The sequence below is a fragment of the Polyergus mexicanus genome, unplaced genomic scaffold, assembly GCF_030449975.1.
Source record: "Polyergus mexicanus isolate NDT 795.1 unplaced genomic scaffold, iyPolMexi1.0 SCAF_11, whole genome shotgun sequence".
Classification (NCBI taxonomy): domain Eukaryota; kingdom Metazoa; phylum Arthropoda; class Insecta; order Hymenoptera; family Formicidae; genus Polyergus; species Polyergus mexicanus.
Window position 1 is genome coordinate 7,574,081 of NW_027223331.1, and position 27,575 is coordinate 7,601,655.

General features: G+C 31.8%; 2 protein-coding genes and 1 long non-coding RNA gene across 6 annotated transcripts in view; 2 read left to right on the forward strand and 1 right to left on the reverse strand.

Annotated features, from left to right (window-relative positions):
• The window catches only part of Alpha-man-ia (alpha-Mannosidase class I a), a 348,789-nt gene extending 331,936 nt beyond the window's left edge, over positions 1 to 16,853 (forward strand). The window contains exons 4-9 of the mRNA XM_070303787.1: positions 6,271 to 6,450; positions 8,678 to 8,891; positions 10,899 to 11,123; positions 11,419 to 11,624; positions 12,058 to 12,252; positions 13,106 to 16,853. Of these exons, the coding sequence (XP_070159888.1) occupies positions 6,271 to 6,450; positions 8,678 to 8,891; positions 10,899 to 11,123; positions 11,419 to 11,624; positions 12,058 to 12,252; positions 13,106 to 13,228 (1,143 nt within the window). The 3' untranslated portion in view covers positions 13,229 to 16,853. The remainder of the gene's footprint in view (positions 1 to 6,270; positions 6,451 to 8,677; positions 8,892 to 10,898; positions 11,124 to 11,418; positions 11,625 to 12,057; positions 12,253 to 13,105) is intronic.
• The window catches only part of LOC138937470 (uncharacterized), an 82,474-nt gene extending 57,898 nt beyond the window's left edge, over positions 1 to 24,576 (reverse strand). For all 4 annotated transcript variants that reach the window (XR_011447520.1, XR_011447521.1, XR_011447519.1 and 1 more), the window contains exons 1-2: positions 24,504 to 24,576; positions 23,432 to 23,672 (exon numbers count right to left, since the gene is read on the reverse strand). This is a non-coding gene — a long non-coding RNA (uncharacterized lncRNA). The remainder of the gene's footprint in view (positions 1 to 23,431; positions 23,673 to 24,503) is intronic.
• The window catches only part of LOC138937462 (xaa-Pro aminopeptidase 1), a 31,878-nt gene continuing 22,088 nt past the window's right edge, over positions 17,786 to 27,575 (forward strand). The window contains exon 1 of the mRNA XM_070303779.1: positions 17,786 to 18,407. Within this exon, the coding sequence (XP_070159880.1) occupies positions 18,362 to 18,407 (46 nt within the window). The 5' untranslated portion in view covers positions 17,786 to 18,361. The remainder of the gene's footprint in view (positions 18,408 to 27,575) is intronic.

Sequence of the window (27,575 nt, forward strand, 5' to 3'; positions counted from 1 at the left end):
TTGTTACAATACGATTGAGATGACGAATAACAGACGAAAGTTCGTCTTTCTTTCAATCCCCTCAGTTTACCATTCGAGAGATCTACGATCTCTTAGTACATTTCTCTACTAGTCTCGTTAAATACGTTTTCTTCCGTCAAAATCTCCTCCGTCTTATCCTTTGTGTAATAAATGTGCGGTTGCATTGTAAAGGATAGACTGTCGGACATGGATCGTGCATAATGCGTCAAGATTTTCTCAATTTAGTGTTCGACAAGAATATTAAATAACGAAATTCGGATCTCGCAAATTGCAGTAAGATATATATAAAAAGTTTAAAATTATAGTATAATAACTTTAACTATATACACGTATTGTATCATTACTTCAATTACATTTACAAATAAAACTTTTTAACTTTAATTATTCTAATTTCTCGCGATATTTTGATGACTCACCGTTTTTTTTATATATATATATATATATATATATATTAAGTAAATAGAGAGAGAGAAAAAACCGAGACATCTCAAAAGGATTAATTCAAAATTCTGAGGGGATTTCATCCCCTCGTCAACCTGGCGATGCAACTCTTATCGCAAGTGCGCGCATAAAAAAAGGCACTTTTTCTTCCCTGTGGCAGTTTTCCAAGATAAAGGAATCCCTTTCTAGGAAAATTTCTCTGTAATCTCCCGCATCGAGACAAGACCTAGACGGAGGTCGAACTATCGCACAGAATTCCAGCAAAAGTGGAGCGTGTATAAAGGCGTGTCGAAACTTGTTACTCGCGTGGGTGCTTCCGTGACTATCTGCTGAACTGTAGTCTTGTACAAGTTGCCTTTACAAGTGGCACAAAAGCACGCGAACGATTCTCCCGAGTTTATAACATGTTTCGTCTAATATAGCTACATAACCGCGGCCGATGATTACATTTCGCTTTTTTTATTTCCTTTTTAAACAGTTGATCTGTGAAAGAGAAATTAAAATATCACTAGAACTGGAAAAATAGAACTATTAGCAATATCCGTCTTATCTCGATTTGATTATCTAAATCTTGATAGAAATTAAAAGTGACCTCAAAAATATTACTATTCCAACAGTTTAATATTTTTTATATCGCCGAATCTATTCCAACGATTGTATAAAAAAGTTTTTTCTTGAATGCGCACTCTTCTGAAAATTTTTATAAAACCACAAGCATTTTACACATGTCAACATTATAATGCTTGACATTTTTTATGTATATATGTATATATATATATATATAATAGATAATAGAAGATGAATGAGCAGAAATTATGGCGCTTTGGAAATGTCTGGAGATCTCTTTGTTCGCTACGTTAACGTGCATTCTAGTCTGCGATGTAATTTCACTCTAAAGTTGTACAACTTTTGCGAGTGATGCGGTTGCAAGGCCAAACAGTAACCTGTGCTTAAGGTCATATTACATTTACGAGACCTTATGTTACTTGTTTATGTTACTTATGTGGCTTTATTTTCTTACTTTCTTCCCTTTTTTTCTTAATTGCACATCCAACAGTATTCTCGAATCGTTATACTAGTTTCGCATTATTTCTATAAGATCATTTAATCTTTATTACGTGAAAGGATAAAAATTGTTATTTTATAAATTTATATTTTTTCTACAATATATTTGAAGATTTCGCGAGAAATATTATTGCAAAACTCAATTTTCGCTTTTTCACGTATCTTCCTTTTCTGTGCTTTCTTGATTCAACAAATGATCTTCATAAAATGTTATTTGCGCGATATTTAATCGTATTTTTCTCAAATTTAATTATCACTCGATTAATTTTTGATTTTATCTCATCGATTTTTTTCTCACAAATGCAAATTTTTAGAAACTTTCAATATTTTATTCCATGTAACAGACAACGAGATAACTTTGCAATCTATATAAAAGTTTCGAAGTTATAGTTATTAGAAAAATATGTTGTCATAGACGTAAAGTTTAAGAGAGTTTCGATATTTTTAAAATATCTCCGATTTCAATTTTCGTTTGTGCAACGATTTCAGATTACATCAACACCTGATTCACCCGTCTGTTCCAACCGTGACTCTATTATCCCTTTAAACAACCCTCTTCAAGCAATTGACCTCGCTTCTCACCATGCTTTTCGCTCGGTTTGCCTCGACCCATTTTCGTTCACGACAGTCATACTCGAAAACGAGGATCGTAATCGTAATTCCTTTACTCTCCGAGTCGAGGATATCGTCTAACAGCCTTTTCGTCGAACGCATAGAATGCAATAATTGAGAAACACTTCTCCTTCGTAAAAATCGACACGATGTCAGGAAATTACCGTGTGCATTGCGATTTCATCGTGTGCCGAACCGACGATTGTCTTCTCGACATGGCAAGATAAACGAGCAGCGATTTACAAGGCCGTGATTACATTTCACACCGAAGTATCCGTACCTTATCGGCCTTATTGTAACGCAAAGAGATACGTAGGGTGATAGCGAGAACTGACGACGCGTCTGCAAAGTAGCACGAGGACGGGGTGAGTGAGATTATAAGAGGGTCCGGGATCTCCGACGCGCCGCTGAGCTAGTGGAAAATAGCGTGACGTCTAACAGAGAACCCGGCTTCTTGTCCGACTTTATTTCAACCGACGACTCCACCTCCGGGATCGGTGAGATCGCGATCGGATCGGAGAGCCGTGAAATAACAGAGCTGCGACGCGAAAGCGCTCTTTTTTCGCAAAATTTGTATCTATAGCCAACGCAATTTCTTCTGCTCTAGTGCAACAAATAGAATATTTCTGCGATATTATATTGAATATAACGCCATAAATTACGAGGCAAATAGGAAGAAATTTTATTATCTTTTAATTATTATATTATTATATGAGTTTTCTTAAACTCTCAAGTTATTAGATAGCATATATATCTAAGATTTTGATTCTAAAAGGCAATTGGTCAAGTATCAATACATTCCTAGACACTGGGTTTTTTTGTGAACATAAAATCTTTAATGATTTGCTGAATTTTAAATTACAATACATTCAATCTAAAGACATAAACTTTTACTTTCATTATTGCATTCTGATAAAAAAAATTCAACGAATGAATATTACAATGAATAACATAGAGAGAAAAAGGTAAAAAGAGAGAGAGAGAGCTGCAATGGTGCTTGTTCAACACTAATTGCCGGCGGAGTTTTAGGATCATTCGACACGCAATGTTTCGAACATCTGAATTGAAGCGGTAATAGTGTAGGAGGTCACTGTAGGTAATCAAAGATTCGCGTGTGAAACACCGACGGTTCATCGGATTCGTACACTATGTTACGCATGTACACGAATCCAAGAGAGGTAAACTGGATTATATCGCGTATACACGCGATTGCGAATATCAATGCAATCACACGAAACATATAACAGTTTCATTAAAACTTAATTTATTATCATTATTAACAATAACGTTAAGTCGAGCATGAGAGGAGATATATGTTGCCGCAAACGGGAAGGGAAAGATAGTCGAAAAAAAGAAAACGAAGAAGACAGAAAGGAAGGATAAGAAAGAAAAAAAAAGGGAGATGGCATTGTGTTTTATATTTAAACGCATCAATTATTAAATATATATATCAGCATCTCTCTTAATTTTCGTCTACATCTCTTTTGTAATATTTATGAAAGATGCTTGCAAAATTATCTAATTTCACATTTTAAAATTTTATCGTCAAAAGCGGGTTCTGGATATACGTTATCCGAGCATCTGCTCCTTAACGAAGGGCAGACTTGATAAAAATGCAGCGTCATCAAGTGCTAGGTAAGCAAGTCAATCAGCCACGCCTGATGAACCGGAAAGGATGTACAACACAACACGCAATAGCCAGTAACATCCTTTGAAGCTAACGACCTTATAAACCGAAGATCGGCCTGTTAATATAAAAGCCACGTTTTTTTTTTTTTTTTTTTTTTTTTTTTTTTTTTTTTTTTTTTTTTTTGAAAGATGCTAAGATATTTCTGTTGTGTGTGTGTGTGTGTATATATATGTGCGCGCAAAAGAAATTTAACGAACCATTCTCTTCTAACATCTAGTATTTATAATTAATTTTCCAGTAAATATACTTCATTAATAAGTTAACGTGTTTTTAAAATGTTCGATATAATAATCGATATTTATCGCAATTTTTTTATAACGAAAATTAATGAAAATCACTATCATTTTAATTGAAAAGCGCAGATATACGACTTTTTATAAGGATAAACGTATATCTTATTGCAGTATTATTGACGCGATAATAAACTTTTCTTTACATTATAAGGATATTAAAAATTGTCTTAAAGATTTTTTAACTCATTTACTCATTTATATATATTATTCTATTGTATTTCGTATATACATATCTATCCATTTTATGTATACAATACTCTCTCGCGTACAAATATTTTCAAATATGACAATAATTTTTATCGAAAATAATAAATTGCAAATCAAGTAAGATTAATTATATAAATATGATAAATCAACTGATAAATAAACTGTTAATTTGGTTAATTATATAAATATAATATAATAAAGAAATTTTGCAGAGAAAATTTTCATAGAAAACCTATCTAAAGTGTAATTTAAAGTTGACAAGAAATATTTAATTCTAGAGTATAATCGACGCGTAAATGTATCGCTTACAAACTTCCCACGGTACTTCCTATCACACCGTGCATCATAACTGTCAATTAGCGGCACAATACCTTGCAAACGTGAGAACAACGCCAATTTACCCGCTTTCATACACCACACGTTCTTATCTCTATGGTTTTGCGCCTGTGAGTATTTTCAAATTCTCCTAATCATAGAACAAATATTAAATGTTTAACGAATATGCAACTAGTATCTTATGCGAAGAATTTATTTTATTTTGTTATTTTATTGCGTAACATGTATGCATGTAATTTTAAATTGATCATTAAAAGGGTGTATAATGATATAATTTTGAACGCAACATATATACAACGTAACGCGAGAGCGTTCTTTTTTGAAACTTTCATTTTATATCTAGATATGTTCTTTCATTTTGATCGACTTTGACTGCTAATGTCGATATTTACAAACATAATTTTGAAGTTAATTCTGTATGATCACACTTGCATATTTCATTTATCCCGAATTCCACGGAGTCTCTACGAGTTGGAACGCCAATGTTCAGAAATGCCAGGCCTTTCATCTGACTAATAAGCGAAGAACATAACCGAGAATATTGCGGAAATTATACGGATAGCTAGTTTTAAATGACGATGAGATGCTTTGACTGCAGGAAGCATTTAGGTAAGATAGTTGCTACATCTTTAACCGAGTTATTCTGACGTTTATACCGGATTTGCATATAGAATGCGCGTGTGTTGTCCCCTTTATTTCTGCTATTTAAAATTTTTGTACAGTGTCGTAAAACGTGTCATGGAATCCACATAACTACTGACCTATCTAATTGTGCTTTTGTTAAAAAAGAAAGTATCTTTCATACAATCTTGAAAATTATATTTTCGAGTACTTTATTTCTTTTTTATGCAAATTCATAATTATTAAAAACCATTAATCAAATTCGAAAATAGCACATACACTATCATTAAAAAATAATAAACTGAAAAAATCATTAAAAAATAATAAACTGAAAAAAAGAAAAAGTTTTATATATATATATATATATTTTACTATTTCACAAATGATTCAATCATACAAATAGTACGATCTGTCGTATTGTGTCATTTGGATGATGCACGACGAGTTGTCGCAACTGCAACTTGTTCAAGTTTGCTGAACATTTATATTTTATAATTTTTACATTTTGTATATTTTTTACACATTCAACTATTGCGCATTTGTTTCATTTTTTTTCTTACATCACCTTGCTTATAACTTTAAGATATCGAATTACCGTGTATTTCAGAGCTGCTTCTGGCGCTTTACTAATTTGTTTCTCTTCAATATTAGATGATTTTACATAAAAGAAGAAAATATTTTATTAATATTGAAACGAGAAACAATTATTAGCGCACTTTAAACATTTATGATGCGATAAATATTTAAGAACATTTAGAAATTGCATTTGTAATTGTGAATTTAAAAAAAGAGGCATTAAAAAATATATGTACATATTATTTTACTCCGTTAGCGCGGATGCGTCTTTAATATTATAATAATCGGTTTTGTACGAAAAGATGAATGTGTGTGTGTGTGCAACGTGTAATAAGTTAAATTTTTCCATCCAATAAACGATCAGCGTATTATTAATTCGAACACTTTGCTCGTTTTGCATTGTTTCAGAACTCCGAAATATCGCTGTTTGAGACCAATATTCGTTTCATGGGAAGCCTGCTCGCCTGTTACGCTCTCACGGGGGATGTAATGTTCCGGGATAAAGCGGCGCAGCTCGGCGAACGGATGCTGCCTGCCTTCCAGACGGAAACCGGAATTCCTCATTCCCTCATCAACCTTCATACTGGGGTAAGCGCGGCTTTTCGTTATCCATAATTCGCCAATGCTCACGTCAACGTGTCAAGAGATGGGTTCGATGTACCTTGATATTAACTTCGTTTCTCGGAAAAATAAAGACTTATTCATTTGCTGTATTGAAGAATAAAAGAAGAAAAATTACACGGATATGTAATGTACAGAGTGTATGAAAACTACCGATATCTGTTTTAATATTATTAAAATTGATATTTAAAAAATAAATCGAAAGAAGAAATTTTATTCGCGAAATTGTTTTTATTATCGAGCTATTGTATTTGATGTTGAAAGTTAAAAAGACGATGACAAAAAATAATCCACAAACTTCCACTGAAATAAAATTCTTGAATTTTTTATACAAAGCGAGCAACTAGATACATATTATAAATGTCGTATGAGATTTTTACAAATTAAATTTAATACTATAATTTAACATTAATTTAAATTTCTAAGAAACAATTAATTAATGATCTACACATATCATATATATTATTTCACATGTTTTCGTAATTTTTCTCGCTATAATTCTCACCATGCGAATAATTCATTTGATCTGTTAGCTTATGAAACATGCGATGCAAAAGTAAAGTACAATTATCGCTCTTTTGCTTCCACGGTTATAATTTAAGAAAGGATTACCCCAGGGCGTGGTATGTTTCCGTTTTTGCATGCCTCTTGTCAAGCTTGTAAACGGCAACGATGTTGTACTTTAATTGAAACGATTCTATCAAGTCACGTCTGTCGAAATAGCGGCGCACGATTAATATGCAAATTTTTAATTGGATGGATAATGAGGCCGCAAGAGGTAGATAGATTCTTGACTTCCTCTACGCTATACTCACGTTCGTATCGATAGATAATAATTTTCCTTTTTTTTCTTTTTTATTATTCAATCATTCGATGAAATAACGTCAAGGATTTATAAATTTTTTTGCTATTTCTCTATGTGCTACTTATAGTTACTAAGAAAAATTAAGTAAAATAAAATAATGTTCACTGACAGATACAATATCGGGCGATTTCGAAAAATATAATTATAATTAAAATATAAAGAAGGGAAAAAATTATTATTGTGATACTTATTACAAATTATTTCGCGCTCGCGATAGCTAAATGATCTCTACAACTATACGCATAATTAAAGGCGTAACAGTTTACAATCTTATCGAAGAAATTGGCGCAGAGTGAAAGTGCCGTTAACGGGAGAAAACGAGAAATGAGAGAGTCGGATTTAATTACATCGGTGCAAACACGTGCTCCGATTGACCTTCGCTTGATAACCTCGTAATTCCTATTAGCGTCCTTAATGAACGCGATTAATTGGCGAGTTTTAACGAGTGTCCATTTCGGACGCCATAATTTTCTATTAATTTTGAATAGTGTGAGAGAAAAGAAGAAAGATAGAGAGAATTCTCAAAAATGAAACAATAACAAGATCGAAAAAATGCCAAACGACATTTATATAGTAGCAGAAAAAAATTTATATCTAATAATACTAGGCGATAAGAAATTTTTATTCGCTTCTTCCCTTTAATAAAAGAAAACATACACTATACATCAAAGTCATAGCGCTCATCTATTTCATACGATGAAATTATAGCGGACAGATTAATTGACCGGCTTAAATTATAAAGCGATTATGTTTCTATGATATTTTCGCGATTCTCGTTACAGTACTCGCGATATCCGATGAGTAAATCACCTATTTGTTTCCTTAGACTTTCGGCGCTTTGCAAGAGGTGTTTGATTATATATCTAAAACCTCATCAAATTTTATTTAAATTTTATTTTACAAAATTTGTATATTATTCTTTTCTACATCTTAACTCTTTTCATAAAAAATTAACATTTTTTTGCCTGCTCTCATAAATTACATTGTTTGTATTACGTTTTATTTGCTTTTCATAAATTCACCGAATAATTGTATGTGTATCATAAATATATTCCAGCTTTTCTTAACACGTGTTAGATTTATAAATTAAAAAGATCTTATAATATATGAAAAACAGAACTATTAGCACAAATATTATTATTTTTACCATTTTAACATCATCTTTTTTCTACCAATTATAACAGAACTTACGTGTTTTATCGTATTACTTTATAAGTAAATGTCCTGAATTTAAGATATTTGCCCATGTCGGATCTATTCCTTTATATCGGTTTAAACATCTTATATCTCACTGTATATTCGAGCTAGAAAGTTACGCTTATTTTTCAGGGGAGCAAGAATTACGGTTGGGCGAGCAGTGGCTGCAGTATTTTATCCGAAATCGGAACGATGCATCTTGAGTTCACCTACTTGAGTGATATAACGAATAATCCAGTGTTTAAGAGCAAAGTCGAAAACGTGAGAAAGGTCTTGAAGAGCCTGGAGAAACCAAAGGGTTTATATCCGAATTATATTCATCCAAGAACAGGAAAATGGGGTCAACGTAAGTGGAATCTCACAGTAATCTATATTAATCCCATTTCGATTAATATATTTGCAACATATATAATACACGCGCGAGAGCATAATTTGCTTAGTAAATTATTTATATTTGCAATATTTGTAAATCATTCGATGCAAAGGAAGAGTATTTCGAAAACATAGTATATCACGGAGATCTAATCGCATTATTGTCCTCGGCATCATTATATTTATTTATGTGAAAATGTTTAAAGCGGCATCTATTCTCCTCATACTTGACCGTGATTGGTCAATTTAATATAGCAGTGATATCGCGTTAGTACTTGCATTTGTATGCATTCATATTAAAAAAAAAAAAAATAGAAAATAATATCGAACTTTCGCTTTCAATCGAACGATGCTGGACAGTTATAAATATACCCGGTGATTTATTACTCTATCATTTCGTATTTAATAAATCTTCAGGTGCGCGTGGAGCAGTACGTCTTGCGCGAAATAGGTTTTCTAATCTGACGGCTATCAATTATATCGCGAGAAAATAGTTTCGTATAGTCGCGAGGTGAAAAATTCGCACACCTTCAGTCGCCTCTTTTTTTTTCCTTTTTTTTTCTTTTTTTTTCGCCATTTAGCATCTCATAACGTCGGCTCATGTCACTTCGCGAAAAGATATCCCGCCGCGGTGCCGTCATCGCCACATAGCCGATCTTGAATATCGCATTTATCATCCTCTGCCTCAAGTTCTAAATCCCCCGCGTTTGCATATTTTCTCATTGCACGTATGACGAGATCCTCGAGGATATATATCATCCAAGCCGTTCGGTATCTAGCCCCATCGCATATCCTTCCCACGTTTTTCACGGTTCTGCTCCATCTGAACACATCCATACAGTAAATACAGGAAGGGAAAAAAAAAATGTTTGGATGAACATGAAATTAAGTGGCTTTGAGTAACGAAATATCTAAACAAATATATAATGGATTAAAGAATTCCAATAATTAATACGACAAATATTTTATTGATTTAATTATTACGATTGCAACTTCACCGATAAAATTTATCATACCAATACGTAATTGATGATAAATCGAGAAATGAATTATTTAATTTTGTTCATTGAATTATTAATCTTTTTAAGTGTATACCGCGAACACACACACACACACACACACACACATCTATTATTGATCATATCTTATTTTTATAAGAAGATGTAACATTGTTCCTTTTTTGTAAATAAAAATTAAAGTTTTTTCGAAACATAGTTTATCATCTCCAAATCATAATTAAGATCCGTTTAACAAAAATTTAATCTTACGGCGCTTGACTGACTTATGCATCCTTGCGCATCCTAACGTTTTTAACTGTCAAAGAATCAAAGATCAAAGAGATAAAGCTAAACCACACTTCCTTTCGTCGAACGAACTGTAAGATAAAGCGGAAACCATGTTCTTAGCTAGCCCAAGGCACCTTAGGAATTAGCCCGGCAGAAATCAAGGTCTTTGCCCTTTGTTTCTCCATTCTCAGATGTAGCCGAAGTAGTCCGGATAACAAGACTCTCCTTTCCAAAGAGATTTTCCCAACATTCCTTTATCTCATAGCGATTACGGTTGTTGTCCATTTTAAAGCAGTATCTCTTTTAAACCAGTCAAGTTAAAGCTATTTTATTTGATAAACGAATCATTCGCAAATCTCTAATTTCACTTCGACATGAAAGAAATGGAAAACAAGTATAATTGGCGATACACTAAAGACTTTTTTGCGAGTATAAAAGTAATATTATTATTTTATTATTTTTCTTCTAAAGACGAAAAATAACGACGGAAAATTCTTTACTTTTAATTTCTTATAATATAAAAGCTATTGTAAACTGATTGTCATAAAAATTTTGTACTACTAAAGAATGTATACATGTATAGAAAAAAGATACAGATCTCTGGCTTGAAGATTTTCCAGAGAAATGTGTCGCGAGCTCTCATGGAATTCGCACGAAATTTACTTATGACCGAAATATTTTCGTGGAAATTACAGATCATATGTCGCTCGGTGGGCTCGGCGACAGTTTCTATGAGTATCTGCTAAAGGCCTGGATCCAGTCGAACAAGGAGGATGTCGAGGCACGCGAAATGTACGATCAAGCTATAGCAGCCATAACCGAGCATATGATCAAAACGTCCCCTGGGAAACTTGTATACGTGTCGGATTTAAAATACGACAGGCTTGAGCACAAAATGGGTCATTTGGCTTGCTTCGCCGGTAAGTTGTGTATAATATTGTATAAATTAATACAATTATTATTACCATTTTAACATTGTAATCATCGAGCTTGAATAAGATATAAACAAGTGCCCCTTAAATACAATATATTCTGTTTTCATATATTAATCGATTACTATTCAAGTCTCGATATGAAATTGATAACAAAAATTATTTATTCGATTTTCGTCACAAAACAGAATTATTATTATTTTTATATTGATATATCCCTAAGAAGCGAAAAAAATCAACAAGAAGTTAATAAAAACGATAATATTATTGGTACACTTCATAGGCGGTATGTTTGCTCTGGGTGCGAAAACTCAGGAAAACGAGTTATCTGATAAATACATGAATATCGCCGCCGGTCTGACCAACACGTGTCACGAGTCCTATGACAGGAGCGCTACGAAACTCGGCCCGGAAGCTTTCCACTTTATCGAAAACAATGAGGCGAGAAGCTTGAAGAATGGCGAGAAGTATTATATTCTGCGACCCGAGGCAAGTCGTCTATTTTCTCATTCAAGAATAAAATTAACACGAATTGATAAAGCATCGTAATCACAGTTATTATTCCTAGAAGAAACTTAAGAATTAACTTAAGAACTTATTTTCCTAAAAGAAATTGTTCTTATTCGTACTAAATTTGCATTAAAAGTCATTTCATAACCGAAAACCGCTTTTAATCGCGAAGAGAAATAATATTTTGACATATATAGGATTAACTTTATATTTCTTCGCAAATTGTTTCAATTTTCTTATTTAATTATTTATTAATTAATTATATACAAATCTATAACAAATTATAAAATATGTGCTTAAAAAAGATAAGTAGCCCGCTCTCCTGGTTTTTTTATTTAAAAAGTCAGTGTGTATACTATATATACGTACATAAAACCTATTAGACAATAAAATGAAATATATTCTTTCGCAGACTTTCGAATCGTACTTCGTGATGTGGCGACTAACGAAGGATCCGAAATATCGCGAGTGGGGTTGGGAGGCAGTTCAAGCACTGGAGAAACATTGCCGAGTGCCTGGAGGATTTACGGGACTTAACAATGTTTACATAGTCGATTCAGCAAAAGACGATGTTCAACAAAGTTATTTCTTCGCTGAGACATTGAAGGTAAGGAAGAAAGGAGAAGCATTGTTTCGATGATTTGGTTAACGCTATTATAAAGACTAACTTAAATGTTACTTACACCTTCTCGGCAACGCGAGAATATTTCACAAATTTACATTTATAACAATTTGACTGCTTGGTATCACTTTTCGTTTCTGTGCATATGTTGTCTTCGCGCGCTTAAAATTCTGAATAACTCTATTATGCAGTTATAAGAAATTTTAAACGAATAGTAAATATAACTTTAATAAAGTTTTATATTCTTTCACTTTTTGTCTATCACTCTTTTATGCTTTCGTTTTTTTTAACAACAAAAAACTAAATGCTATAATAAAAAAATGCTCAATAATAAGTTTAATAATATTTTTTCCATAATTGAATGACATCCAAATATTCCTTGAAATGCATTATTATTATTAGTAATTAATAAAACTCATCAAATTTTTATTCTGCTTCAATATTTCAATGATTTTTAAACTGCAGTATATAATCAATATAAATCTGATTGATTAACATTATATCAGGGATTTTTTTTTATTTTTCTTGTTCAATTTGTATATATTATTTATTATAAACTAGTATTTATATAATATAATAACACGATAAATATTTTTAATCAGGATATATTTAAGTAAAAAAAAAAATTAAATAATAAATATATAATATTCAATAGAATATGATTTCAACAAAGCATATTATTTAAAATTTAATCAAATTATATCAGTATCGATTTAATCACACACAATATATAACGCAGAAAGTAAAGAACAGAAAAGTTAACGTAATATATGTATGTTATGAAAGCACTAAACATGTGAATATATAGTACATAAAAATATGTTCTTTCTTTTTCCAGTATCTTTATTTACTATTTAGCGACGATGATCTCATAAGCTTGGACGATTGGGTATTCAACTCCGAGGCTCATGTGCTTCCCATCAGAGGCAATCCTCTATATCGTCCAGCCTCTGGTTTATAAACAAGGACAAGTTCACGACAGTTTAAATGATACTGATTAATTTTCTCATTCAGCAGTGATGGAACCGACACATAATACGACGATACACAATGTATCAGAATTACATAGCAACCGAAAATATTTATCTTGATATTTACGAAGCGACTTTCTCGCCTTTGTTGTATATAATATTATGTAGATTGTGAGAGAAACTTTTGTATACCGACAAAACAAAAATACAACACTGCATCGATATTTATTTTCTTTTCTTTTCTTTATTCGCGATATGTCAAAAAATTCTTTATTTGATAATGTTAATTATAAAATTCAAAACAATTATTTATCTAATTTCTATATATGTCTTACTCTCCTATAACATGAATATCCGATTTTGTTTATGTAATACAATTGAATCGTAAATTAATGAACATGAAGGAGAATTAGTCTGTCCTTCAATTCAATAACCAGCGATAAACATACACATACACATACTTTAAATTAACATAATTATTTTAGGTAAACAAAAGAGAGAAAGTGTGTGTGAGAGAGGGGGAGAGAGAGAGAGAGAGAGAGAGAGAGAGAGAGAGAGAGAGAGAGAGAGAGAGAGAGAGAGAGAAAGCGTGAGGAGAATGAAAGTGAGAAGAAGAGAATAGAAATGTTAACGAACGTTATTTAAGCCACACGTTTGTAAATAGCGAAAATAAAGCGAGTGAGAGTGAGAAAACGAACGAGAGAGCTATTAAAATAGGAGAAAATGTTGCGAGAGTATGAATGCTTTGCCAATTTCCTTTTTCAGTTGCAACACAAAGCGGTCTCTACCAACACTAAAATATGTATTTGAAACGTTGTAATTATACGTTCGCATTTTTAACGTTTCTCTAAAGATCACGAGGAGAATCGGTGCGGATTTAGCCGCGTTTCTTTCTTTTTCATCAATTGTTTTGAAAAAATATAATTCTGTCAGAAGCACACGAAGAAGCGTTACTAAGACTGCGAATTGTACCACAGTATATGTTAGAAAAAGATTACAATGATATCAAAAATCAAATTATTAATGTTTTTTCTAAAGTCAAATCTTTGACAAGTTTTGTTGCGTGCACGAATTTAATGAATTGTCAATTGTGATTGTTAATTGATACTATGTGTATTACAATAATGTTTTTATACAGCATTAAATGAGGACGCGAGTTTCATATCGACGATGCCAAACATCGATAAACTTGTTTTGTAACGCTAAAAAATCAAGAGAAGTCAATCAATAGAACTGTCAATCAATCAAAAAAAAAGAAGGAAAAAGAAAAAAAGAAAAAGCGATAAATATATTCAGCCAAAAAATCGTTATAGTATCATTTTTTTAAACGTCCTATGCAACATTTTATAACGCTAACATTTCACACGCAACTCTTTTCTCGATGTTTATCGACGTTCTTCAAAAAGATTTTGACTATCCAGCAATTTTGCTATCCCCCAATTCTATCTTCCTCAATCCATTTTTTAACAAAGAAAAAGTGAAAAGTACATAAAAGCAACTGTCAGTCTCACGAGTGTGGTTCGAGCGTACGTGCTTTTTGTATGGCGAATAAATTGAAATAAAATGATATAAAGAGGAAGCCCGCGGGAGAAAATGCAGATCGAATACAGTCGTACATTCGCAGCGAACTATGGCGATCATTACTGTGAGTCAGTCGAATGTTGTAGTTGTAAAACAATATAGCAGCCGATTAACTAGCAAAATCTATAATGAGAGAGAGTAGATATGTATATAAAGATTACAAGAAAGTCATATTCTATACGAGGAGTGCAAAATATAGAGTGGAATTTTAGAAGAAACACCATATAATTGTATAGCGCTTGTATTGAACGATGATAAGATTGAATCGTCCAAATCGGATCCTGCAATATTCATCGAGAAACAATTAGAAGCAGTAGCATATATCCTAAAGACACGCATTTTTGCAGTGTTCGGGATTGAAATTACAGTTATAATTGCAGTTACACAGGAGATGACAACAATAGTCATTTCATTTCTCAAATATTGGTCTTCGATAGATTCTTGTTTTTTTTTACAAATTCATTTCGCAAATAAGCTAGTTTTGTAAAACATCCTCCTTTAGTAAGTATAATTCTTGTGGTGTCTCTTTTATCGAGTTTACGAACAATCAGTGTCGCAATCGTCGGTGATGAGAACGACCGAAAAGTTACTTAATGTATACATAGTGCAGTTCTCACACTACGTTTTTCGTTAAGATGAAGTTTCAAAGACAAAAGACTTCGAAACATCATCTTCAACAAACGCGCGAAATAGAAAAATATATACATAGAAAGATTTATAATTATGAGATTTATATATACGCGTGCACGAGCGTGCATGTAAACATTCATTCTTATGTGTCCGAATGATAGCAAAATGATTGAATGCGACTATATATTGAATTTTAGCGCGTGATAGTTGATAATAACCGCATTATCGTTTTCATTTCACGTCACCGTCGGACCTCCAAGAGGCTCACGCCGGTTCCATCATAACGCTTGTCAACACAATTTCGGCAAGCATTTAATATTAAGTATCTGGAAAAGAGTTGCACCAAGTTAGTCAATGTTAATCACTGTTGACTAAGTCTATATTATGTAGAGAGAAACAAAAAACCAAAGTGTTAAACGACTTTTACCGTATTATGCACGTATAAAAATGTTGCGTATAAAAGAATATCTTTGTATATATTCCATGCGCATACTATGATTCTTTGCGTATCTCGTAAATGAATTACGATCAGTTAACTATCGGTGCAGCTCGCTCAAGAGAAGTCATAAAACAATGTACAATGTCACATTAAATAAGATATCATAGATAAAATTCATGTTGTAACACAAGATGCATTTTATACCATAAAAAATAATCTTTCATCCGTATTATTCATAACTAGAATAAAGTATCAGAAATTAGTGACATTTTACGGTGAATTTTCCTCATCGCGCGACATTTATTCGCGATAAAATATATACAAATGCTGGCACTTGTAACATTCAATTCGCGACTGTCTCAATGCATTTCAATATCGTTCAAGTAGGAAGATTCACCATCAAACCTCGTAAACTTCCAATTCTCATTAATAACACACACAAATACAGTAAATTCTAGATCGTGTGTATGTAAGAATAGTGATAACAACATTGAGAATAATGGCGAGGAAATGGCAGTGTCCGGCGACGATGATGATAGTAATAACGATAGCCTATACATACATTGTGAATAGATATTTAATAATTTATTGTTAACTAGAGTATATTTTACTTGGACTACTTCACTGAATGGGGTTTTGGGTACAATAATCTTTTCTTATATGGCAGATAATAGTGGCGCTTACAGTTTATTTATCTGAGTAAAAGGAATTGTAAAGGAGAAATAAAGAAAAACGGAAAAAGAACAAAAAACTAAACTTTAGCTTTACTCGCCTGGTCTTTATATGATGAGCAAAAGCTACACGCGTCGCAGAAAAAAAAAATATATATATATATATCGTTGGAGAAAAAATATGTCACGAAATTTTTGTGGGATGTGTGAACTATACTTGTAAATACAGTACACAATCTAGTAATAACGGGGTTTTACTTTAACAGCTTTACATAATTATTACTTTGTCATGATCAGTGAAATAAATAAATATTAATAATATGTTACATTGCAAAACTCCCACTGTATAATTTCCACTCCAGAAATTTATCCTAATGTCGACAATCAATACTCACGATTTTCAATCGAAGGTAGAGATGTAAAATTTTTGTAAATTTATAATATAAATTTATATATATAAAACCTTTATAAATTTAGATTACTTTCAAAACAAACAATTGTTACTTATAACAAAGGTTATATCTCTATTATCGTCGATTGACGTTAATCGTTAGATTAAGGCTAATGTGCTGCATTAAGTATCATTTATCGATCGAGGTAAGCCATAATCCTTTAAGTAGATTACTCTCCTTTAATGAATCCTTGAATGGATTGCCTATTAAGCTGATCCTTATTAAACAAATGATCAGTCAGAAAGCTTAAGATCGCGTCCATAAATATAGAGCGATTCCATTTGCTACTGATTAATTGTATTAATGTACATAAAGATTACTTTCAAAACATTCGTTATCAGTGTCATCAATTTATCTCATTTTGTGCTACTTTGAAAATATATTCTTTATGGAATTAAATCAATAAAACCCCGTAGATCTACAAAATAAAGTGAAATAATTATTTTAATTTACTAAATTTTCCATTCTCTATAAATAGATGATAGTTACAAATATATAATGTAATCGCTCTATAATTTTCTAAGAAACATCAAACTATCCATATTAGGAAATCCGCAAATACTTCATTTCATTGATCATCTTTGAATCACGCTTGATTAATATCTTTCCATTAACAAGTCCGCTTTCTACTTTACATCAGAATCCCACAGGACTATACAAAAATAAATATAAATTTTTGACAAGGCATCACCACCTCTGCGATCGATGTAGGAGGTAATCTAGTGGGAAGAAGTAGAGGAGGAGGAAGAGTCAGAAAATTAGATCCACGACGATCAGTCTCCCTCGCGTCGCGCGTCACTTCGATAGTATTCGCACCAGGTAATCTATAGCGCGAATAAGATCCAGCCGCGAAGTTTTTCTAAACTCATCGTTTCATGTCGATCAACAATTTCACATAGTTATCCAGAGATCTTCGAAATCGTGCTCGAGAATACTTGAAGAAGCGAGAGCATGTTTCCCACGCAAAACAAGTTTTGCAAAGAGTGACAAATTGATGAAAATTGTGTAAATCCAATTTCTATCTAGGAAATACCGAGTACAGCAAGATTCGCAGAATAAGTTACGCGAATGATACAACTTCTTCGAGTATTTTCTAATAATAGGTCAAGATTCAAACTAGCTCTTTCGATTGCACGGCGATACAGCGAAACCGGAAGAGTACCATTTTTCCGGTGCGAACAGTTCTCCACTGTTCTCCAGTCTCTTCCTCGGTACAGTCAGGGCTATTATTGCAGTGACGTCTAAATATAGATAAGAACGCGCGTGAGCTCTTGACGTAAATCGCATTGCTCTTTTTATTCCAATTCAACGTGCCGCCGAGATCGGAGCGCTATCGAAGGTTTTGGCATCATGAAAAAACTCGTATTACAAATTCTTCTTACATCTTGTGTTCTAGGTAAGTCTTCATTAACGATTTCTTAGAAATAATTGTGCTATTGTAACTACTGCCGTTTTCTAATTAACTAATAAAATTTTTTTTTTTAATTGTACTTTTTATGAAATAAAGAAAATTAATAAACTAATATGAAAACAACACAAATCGATCGAATTTTGTTATTACCACTCGATCGATGCCATAAAAACTATTGGCAAATTTTGAGAGCTTTGAATAAATTTAGAAGTCGATGTTTCTTTCGAAAGTGTTACTGACGAATTTTTATATACAATTTTGTATACAACGCCAATAAAAACATTTGTTAGACACATAATGCGAACGTGATATAGCAATTACATGAATACAATACAGAAATATGATGAAATTGAACGCTATGTTTCAAAATTAATTTATTTATATTCTTAATAGTTTATATCCCTTTTATTTATACGCGCTCTATTACATGTACATTAAAGTAATTAAATTGTCATCAAGTGAAAATAGCATAATATATACAAAAACGCGATTGTTTTAAGATTGTGAAAATTTGAGAAAGAATTGCGAATTATTAACAAAATAAAATTTTTTGCATTTTTTTTTTTTTTTATGAACCAAAAGTAAATCAAGTTAAGTTATAAACGCGCGAGCGCGCGTGTTTTTTTTTATTATACTATATAGGAACTATATAGGAATAAAACAGAATTCCTTAATTCATTGCCAAGATAAATTTAATTTAGTTTGTATTTTTGATTATCAGTTAAAATCGTTCTTTAAAAAATTTTGAATCAATAAAATTAAATCATTTTAAAAGCTTTTCTCGATAATATTTTCTTCTCATAGAATAATTTTGTTCATTAAAAATATTTATATTGAACTGTTGCTTAGCTTTTTTTCATGTGCACGCGCGTGTATTTTTGAATTTATAATTAATTTGTACAGTAAACTATAAAATACAATTAATTATAAGTACAGTAACTATAAAACATAAAAAGTAAATAAAAATTATAGCAATGTACGAATCCAATATTTTACTATATCATCCAAGAAATCTTCGATTGTATGTATGTAAATTAAAAATTATACTGAGTGAAATATTATCTAATGTGAAAAATCAATACTTTTTATAGATAAATGTTTTTTATAAAAAAAAGTTGTATAAATTGATTCTATTGTGGCTTTTTCCACTCGTTACTTGGTACCTTTTAACCCTCGCGAAAGGAGATCATTTAAATATTATATACACTCGTCCTTCGTAATCCGCCATAGTTTACATAATTGCACATGTGGCGATCTACGATTGTAAACGACTACAAACTAATCTCCGATGGACTATCAATCAAAGTTATCTTCTCGTCAAAATTGATTTAATCTACATGAAACGAAGATGAGAGAGAGAAAAATGTTATTTAATGTTATTAAATGTTATTTAGTGAAAAATGATTTTTAATGTAGAAAAAATTATTTTTTCGATTTAATACATGCGTTAGCATAGATTTTTATTAGATATTATTATAGAATATATAGGAATAATATCTGAAAAATATAAATAATTTTATTTGATAATATATTTATCTTTACATACTTCACGCAACAATCGACATTATTGGTCGTTGTTTTGCAATAAAAATTATAGATATCAATAAAAGTATAAAGATATGTAATCTTTGAACAGAGAAACGTATATCATATGATTCTTAATAAATGAAAAAAATTTGCAATTTTTTAAAACATATCTAAGAGAAAATAATATTGTGAAGTTTTTGATACGCTGCAACTATTTTGTATGAAACAATATATACTTACGGTCATTTCAATCATGACCGGAAGTTATTAACGATTTAAGTTCAATGTCATATTCTCTACGAGTGTCATAATATGAGTGTCGTAAGACTCGGTCCAAAGCAGGCGTAATAATATTTTATGATCATGTTATTTAACAATGCCGCATGTATGATTTTTTTTTGTTAGCATATTTTTTTGAGCCAATAATGTCAATGATATATTAATTATAATATGTAAAACTTTTTATTTCAAAATGAAAAGATATCAATATAAAAATAGCAAATATTAATGAGATTGTTTAACTAAAATTTTATGAATGAAGATCAAATTAAAGAATGTCAGTATAGGACAGTATAGACTTGTCTCGCGTATATATCTCTTGACCCTAGCTTATATTTATATCTGATACCTCGTCATCTTTCTAGAAAAAACTTTTCTAACGAAATACAAATACGTCATCTTCTACGTCATTGTCGAAATTTGTGCTTTTAATAAAATGTGATACATCGATGAGATAAGATTTCTAATAAAGATTAAATACTTTAGCAATAAATTTTTTAAAGAAATGATTCTTTTTTTCTACTATATTTACAATAAAAAACTTAAACAATAGTAAAATATTATATTGAAAATACTCAATAACAGAAAAAAAGTATACTTTTACATAATATCTAGCATATTTGAAAAAAAATCACAATCATATATTGCCGATATATGTTGTGACGCAAACTTTATAGATATTTCCCTTATAAGACGGTGTTTTCTCTCTTAATTGCTTTATATCAAATATAAATTAAAATATGAGATATCATTTCTGATATGATATTCATAAATTTAGTAGCAATAATATGCGGGCCATATGTGCGAGTAAAATCGATTACGCGAATTACTTTGCATAACGTAACACTACGCGTAGCATAACATAATAAACGCTGGAATTTGGCTGCGATCGCGCGGTGAACGTACTTTAAAAGAGACTCAGGTTGGCCTATAAATAACGAAAGTTTGCGGTCGCACCAACGCTTGAAGTTTAGTCGAAAATTTTGCCGAGTCAGCCCGTAATCATACCATCCGTTACTCTCAATTTTTTTCCCCCATCTTTTATCTCGAATTAAAGAATTATTCGCATTTGTACATGCGTATCAATTCAACAGCCCATAAAGATCAGATAAATATAATTAATTTTTTTCCGAGTAAAAATTTATATGTGACGTAATTTTTGCATTAAGAGCGCAGAACACATTAAGCTGTCAAGCCGACAAAGCTCGAGCTATCAATGAGTTCATTGCATTTGAAACTTGGTTGAAGTTACATAGTAACGGCTTTGTGTTTCGACGATAGACGTGCGTTCTCTCTTAACTATTACCAGATTGAGTCCGTGAGAGAGAGAAGAGAGAGAAATCATAATCATGTATTATTTAACTAAATTTAAGCCATGTTATGCTCTCGTTCTGTTTAAGATTTTTTTTCTACAATTTTTAAATTTTTCTTCTACCATTTTCGTTTACACGAGTACGATCATACGAAGTTTTATCTCAATTAGGAGGAAGTGCGAGCGATGCAATGCTTTGCAAGTTGAAGCGGAAGTTGGAACGGAAGTTGATCGATCATCGATACTTCCGAATATCGATTACGAGGTAATGATTTCGCCTCGTCGATTCAGCGGAAGCTGTTTATGCACGCGGATACTTCGAGCTCGTTGGCATTCGCTTACTACGAGTAAGTCGCAAACTCGAGCCAACTATGCATAGTCGGCATACCAAAGATTCCTTTACAAACGCGAACGATAAAGACCGATAAATTCAACGTTTCCCGGCACCCCTAAATTACGTTTGCAAAATCTGCATCACCGAGACATAACTTAAGTTACTTCCAGTTTTATACTTTTTATAAGATAAGAAGAAAATATATATACGAAATCGTATCAATTAAATTTGTTATCTTCGATAAAGTGTTTTGCGACCATCGTACAATGTTTTAATAGCATGCTCTGAAGATTAACTAGAATTGATATTCTTAAATAAAGATGTCACTAAAGTGTTTGAATTATAAACAATTAAAATTAAATAATATCGCGTAAAGTTTATGCACTCACGATCAGACATACTTACACATATGTGCAATCTGTCGTCTATCATATACCGATAAGTCATTTGTTATGAATTCTCTCGCACATTCTTTTATTACATAGTATTGTGAAAATTATCATTAACAATACTATTAGCTCACTTTAATTATTTATAACTCGAAAACTATTTTGATCTCGAAATTTTTGTATTATGATTTTTCAATATTATAGTCAATTTTCAGAATACGCTATTGAAATATTTTAGGTCGTCTTATTTTATTGAAATATTCTATGCTCGTTGCACATCCTATATATAAAAAGATTTGCAAACTATTAAAAAAATATTCGCTTTACCATAGATTTTATTATTTCTGGGATTAATAGAAATATTTTTCAATTAAATTAAATTATTAATTAAATTCTTAATTCTTTATATATGTTAGCAAAATTTACGATAACAAGCCAAAATTTTAAATAGAGGCGATTATTAATAGATACCATAATAGGATTTTGAGAATACATGTTACGTGCGACATCGAAAGTGTCAAAATGTGAACGCAGAGATACATTTAATATAGACGCCGTTATTTTATATTATTATAGTTTCCTTCTTTTTATTTATTTTCTATTTATAATTTAAAAAACATGATAATCTATATATATATATAAATATGTATAGTATCGTAACGACAAAACTCATCAATTTAATATTTGATATTCGAGATAAACCAACGTTTAAAAATATACTACGCGAATTTAAAATGATTATAATTTTTGTGTCTTTATAAAATTACTCTTCTTTGTTTTTTAAAGAAAGATGAGCAGAATTCAAAACTATGAAGATTAAAAATATATTTACACACTATTCTATATACTTTTATAATTTATAAACTTAATTAAAATAAATGTTCAGAATATAGGGGATATTTTTTACGGATTTTTTGCAACTTACATATTTCATATATATATTTTGAAGAATAGAAACTGAATCTATGGAAATTTCAAAGAAATGAATAAAATGGCTCCTAAGTTGCACATTTACTCTTTCAACATTTAGAGTTACGGTCGTGCGGAGTTCATTTAATGGACTTGCCCATTATTTCCTCACTCTCTATCAATGATATATTATATATATATATATATATATGTATGTATGTATTTACGATACTACATATATCTACGATATATCACGTACCTCTGGATAATGAAGCAGTCAATAGTTTTTCAGCATTCCTGATATTTTTTTCTTGGCACTGCCGATATTTTTCTCGACACTTTCGATACTTTTTTCGGCACTCCCGTTTTCATTATACGGTGTGGTTTACAGTATTTACGCATAATACAACAGACGTCCGATACATACTTCTCTCGATACTCCCGTTATTTATGTCGACACTCCCGATATTATATTCTTAGTTGCGAGCGATGTTTATTCTCTGAAAGAAAATATCGTAACCTAAGATCGTAACTCGGATGTAACGGGACAAATAATTATAACTACCATACAATCATATCATGATAATAATTATGACAATAGCAATTACAGTTTTAATTCGAATTGATTCTATTCTTTGAATACTCACGATGCTCGATTTCATTTAAATTTGCATAACAAGTAACTCGACGCATCAAATGACCGCGAACAGACGATGCGAATGTGCGCGAATACTAAATGACGTAACTTCCGGTTCCATTGCGACATGGTGAAATTCCAAAGGGCAATTCTAAAATTCCGAGTTTGTACTACGCGAATTAAATATTGTTGTCAAATATATGGCGCGCATTTCAGCCCCAATTTCTTATTAAACGCCACTTTGCCACGCGTACGCATGTATATGGAATGAAACGTAACTCTTATATATAACAATAATTTTTCTAATTTTATTCCTTCGATACTTGACGATGCGCGATCGCCATTAAATCGCTATTCGATCTGCGTTACAAGCGTCGTGACGTCACGAATAATCGCGCGGGATAAAACGCGTATATTCACTGCTTTTCTCTTTTCTTTATAAAAATTTCTGTTCTTTCACACGCTTATATATTCTCGTGTGTTTCTTGATATTATAAATTATGTAAGTAACGCATCCATGTATGATACGAATAAGAATATTGGAAAATTCCAACTATCTCGTCGCGACACTCGAGATGATACTGACAATAAACGTGAAAAATACCGACATAATATACGATAATAATTGCTTTGCACAATGTAATATTTATGTTATGTTGTTATTATTTTTGAATAGAATAGCAACTGTACTCACGTTACGCGGTACGTGATAAATGTAAACAAAAGGCTCTGTCGGACTGGCTGTTGACAAGTTCCGTTAACGTTGCGTTTAAAAAAGCGAATGAATCACATCCAGATTTATATAAGACTGTATACTCTCTCAACAGAGACACGAAAGGCACTAGAGCTTAAATAGATAATTTTACATAGACGTATAATGCGCAAAGGAAAATCAACCAATCATTCGTCTAGTATGAAAAAAGGTAACAATATGGCGCCCTATATATTAGATACCTGATTGGTCAATTTGTTTTGCCCGTATCTACTATCTTGCTATCTTCTCGCCTCCAATAAGAGCGCACGAATATATCTAGTTACAATAGCTATATTTTTGATTCGCGTAATAGAAATTCGGGAATGGCGAAAGTGAAAAGGAAGTTGGTATAACTGTCTTCACGTTCGTTTACGCGCGCGATTATTGCGATATCGGGACATTTGTAATACAGATATAAAATGGCGATCGAGTATTGCGAGTGTCGAAAGGGAACAGAATCAAGTTAATCGCTGTGTTGCGATGGTATAATTACACGCATTACGGGTACGATATTATAATCATACGTCTCTCCGGGATTTTAGGTTATCGAGACGCACGCTATCGGATGCAAATATAACCGTGCAATATCGGTATAGCGTAGAGAAAAGTATTGTGTGTTAAATGTATCGATAAAACTATTGAAAATTTAAGTTATCAAGAATATAGATATCCCTCAGAGAAATAAGAATATTGGAATCACCGAGAAAAGTATCGGGGGATCGTCGTATTATCGCTTCTTATTTTAGGTGAGTACATACAATATAAAGTACAATAAAAAATTGATCTGATTTATTATTCGTGTGCATTCTCTCTTAAGCAGATATATATAATAATTCAGAGCAATATTTTATTTTACATTAATTCGTTATTCTTTAGATAGAAATATTTATTGCGTCTTCCGATCCAAAAAGAGAAAGTCAACACTTTAGAGAGAGAGAGAGACAGACAGAAAAAGAAAGATTTTACCGGAATTCGACATATATATATATATATATATATATATATATATATATATATATATATAATCTATATATTCGGATATATAAATGTTCAATATATGGATTTTTTCCCGATTTTTTTATATATACATATATTTTATATATTACAAAATGTATTAGAAATCAAATTAGCTCGAATAAATTGTCATGTGTATATATATATATATATATATATATATATATATATATACACATATGTATATGTGTATATATAATAGATATTTTATATATCTATTATATGTGACAATTTAATCTTCCTCTTTTATATTTTATAGGATATTAGTGTGTATCCTATAAAATATAAAAGAGGAAAATCTTGATATGGAATATTTATATCTTACTCTAATTAATACAATTTTTATGCTTTGAAAAATAGAAAAGAAATGATAAAACACGATCGGTCTCGCGACCGATGAATAAAAGTAAATCACTTGGAGAAATGTTTCCATAACATTAATGAAATTGAATAAATAAGTCACATTCATTTTACATACATACAATATATTGTGAAGTTCCAAAGATTCATTTCATTTATGTTGGATTTGATTTTACAAGGCTAACGAATGGATCAATGATCTTGTGATCGTAGATCCGCGCGTTTATTAATCTGAATATTTATCTTCAAATAATCGATTATCATTTTACTCAAAATACAGTACAGTAAAATTTATACCCCATCTCACTTATTCACCTCAGTCAGGAATAAGACGGTGAAGAGAGAAGAGTGTGCTCGCTCTCCTCATATAATATAAGCGCGCTTCTCGTCGTTCGGCACATCCGTCTTTCTTCGCTTACCATGTGGCCCGGTTTTATGTTAATGAGTGGCAAATTATCGGAAAAGAGGCTGCCTGATGTAGCAGGCTACCATACTGCGATGGAGGTTGGCAGGACCTCTCACTCTCTCCCTCCTTTCGGCATTCCTCGTCTCCGTCTCTCGCAATCGCATCGGTACTTTCGTCTCTTTTCGCTCCGCGTTTCGCTATCTCGCTCGAAATTCAATGCGAGCGCATCCGCATCTGTCGGATGCGCTTATGGTTATCGCAAAACGTGCCGCCGAACGCGTGCACCGCGAAACGGTGACATCGACCACTGCCGATCGATGCGAAATCGACGCGAGCATTGCAGTCCTGATCGAACGACTTCCTCTTTCCGCTTTCCGTGATTCCTGTTCTTCTCTAGATGCGTAGAATGAGTTTGAAAGAATATTGCGCGTCCCATATAACATGTCTGCAAACGTCGTCTTATTATTAGCAATTTTAATTACGATCTTTCTCTTTGGCCAATATTGAAACATCGAAATCTGTGGGGACCGTCCAATAATAAGAAAATCTTTTTCTTGAATTGATTTCCAATGTTTACTTTGACAAAATCTTCATCATTTCCGATCTAGTTAATGGATCGTAGACAATGTGAAAAATTCAGAGTTATAAAAAAATAGAGTTATATACAAAATTATAAAATTTACTGGTGTTATACAGGATTCTATTGTAAAAGTAAAAAATATATCAAATACTGATCTGAGAATGGAAAATTCTCGGTTGAATTTTGAAACTTTCGAAGAAAATCATTCAATTATTTTGATTTGCACTGACAAAAGAGATTTTGAAATTTACTCGAAAATTTGCATTTAAAATTCTATACGAGATATATATTTTACACATATTTACACACACACACACACACACACACACACACACACACACACACACACACACATACACACATATGTTTGAAATAAAAGATGTTCTATAATGTATACAAAATTTTGACATGTATGAAAATCATAAATAACCGTAGGATAGGTCATAGTACTACATTTGCACACTAAATGTCAAACAAAAGAGACGAAAATACCTCGTTGGAAAACTGAAAGGAACTCTGACACATGCCGCTTTAATTTCGATAAGCACGGTGTCTACTACAATCTTCACCGATGTGTTATATATATTATTCTGCTCAAACTTAATTACCAGTATTGAATCATTTTGAATAGCTTTCCGTAATAAAGTTATCA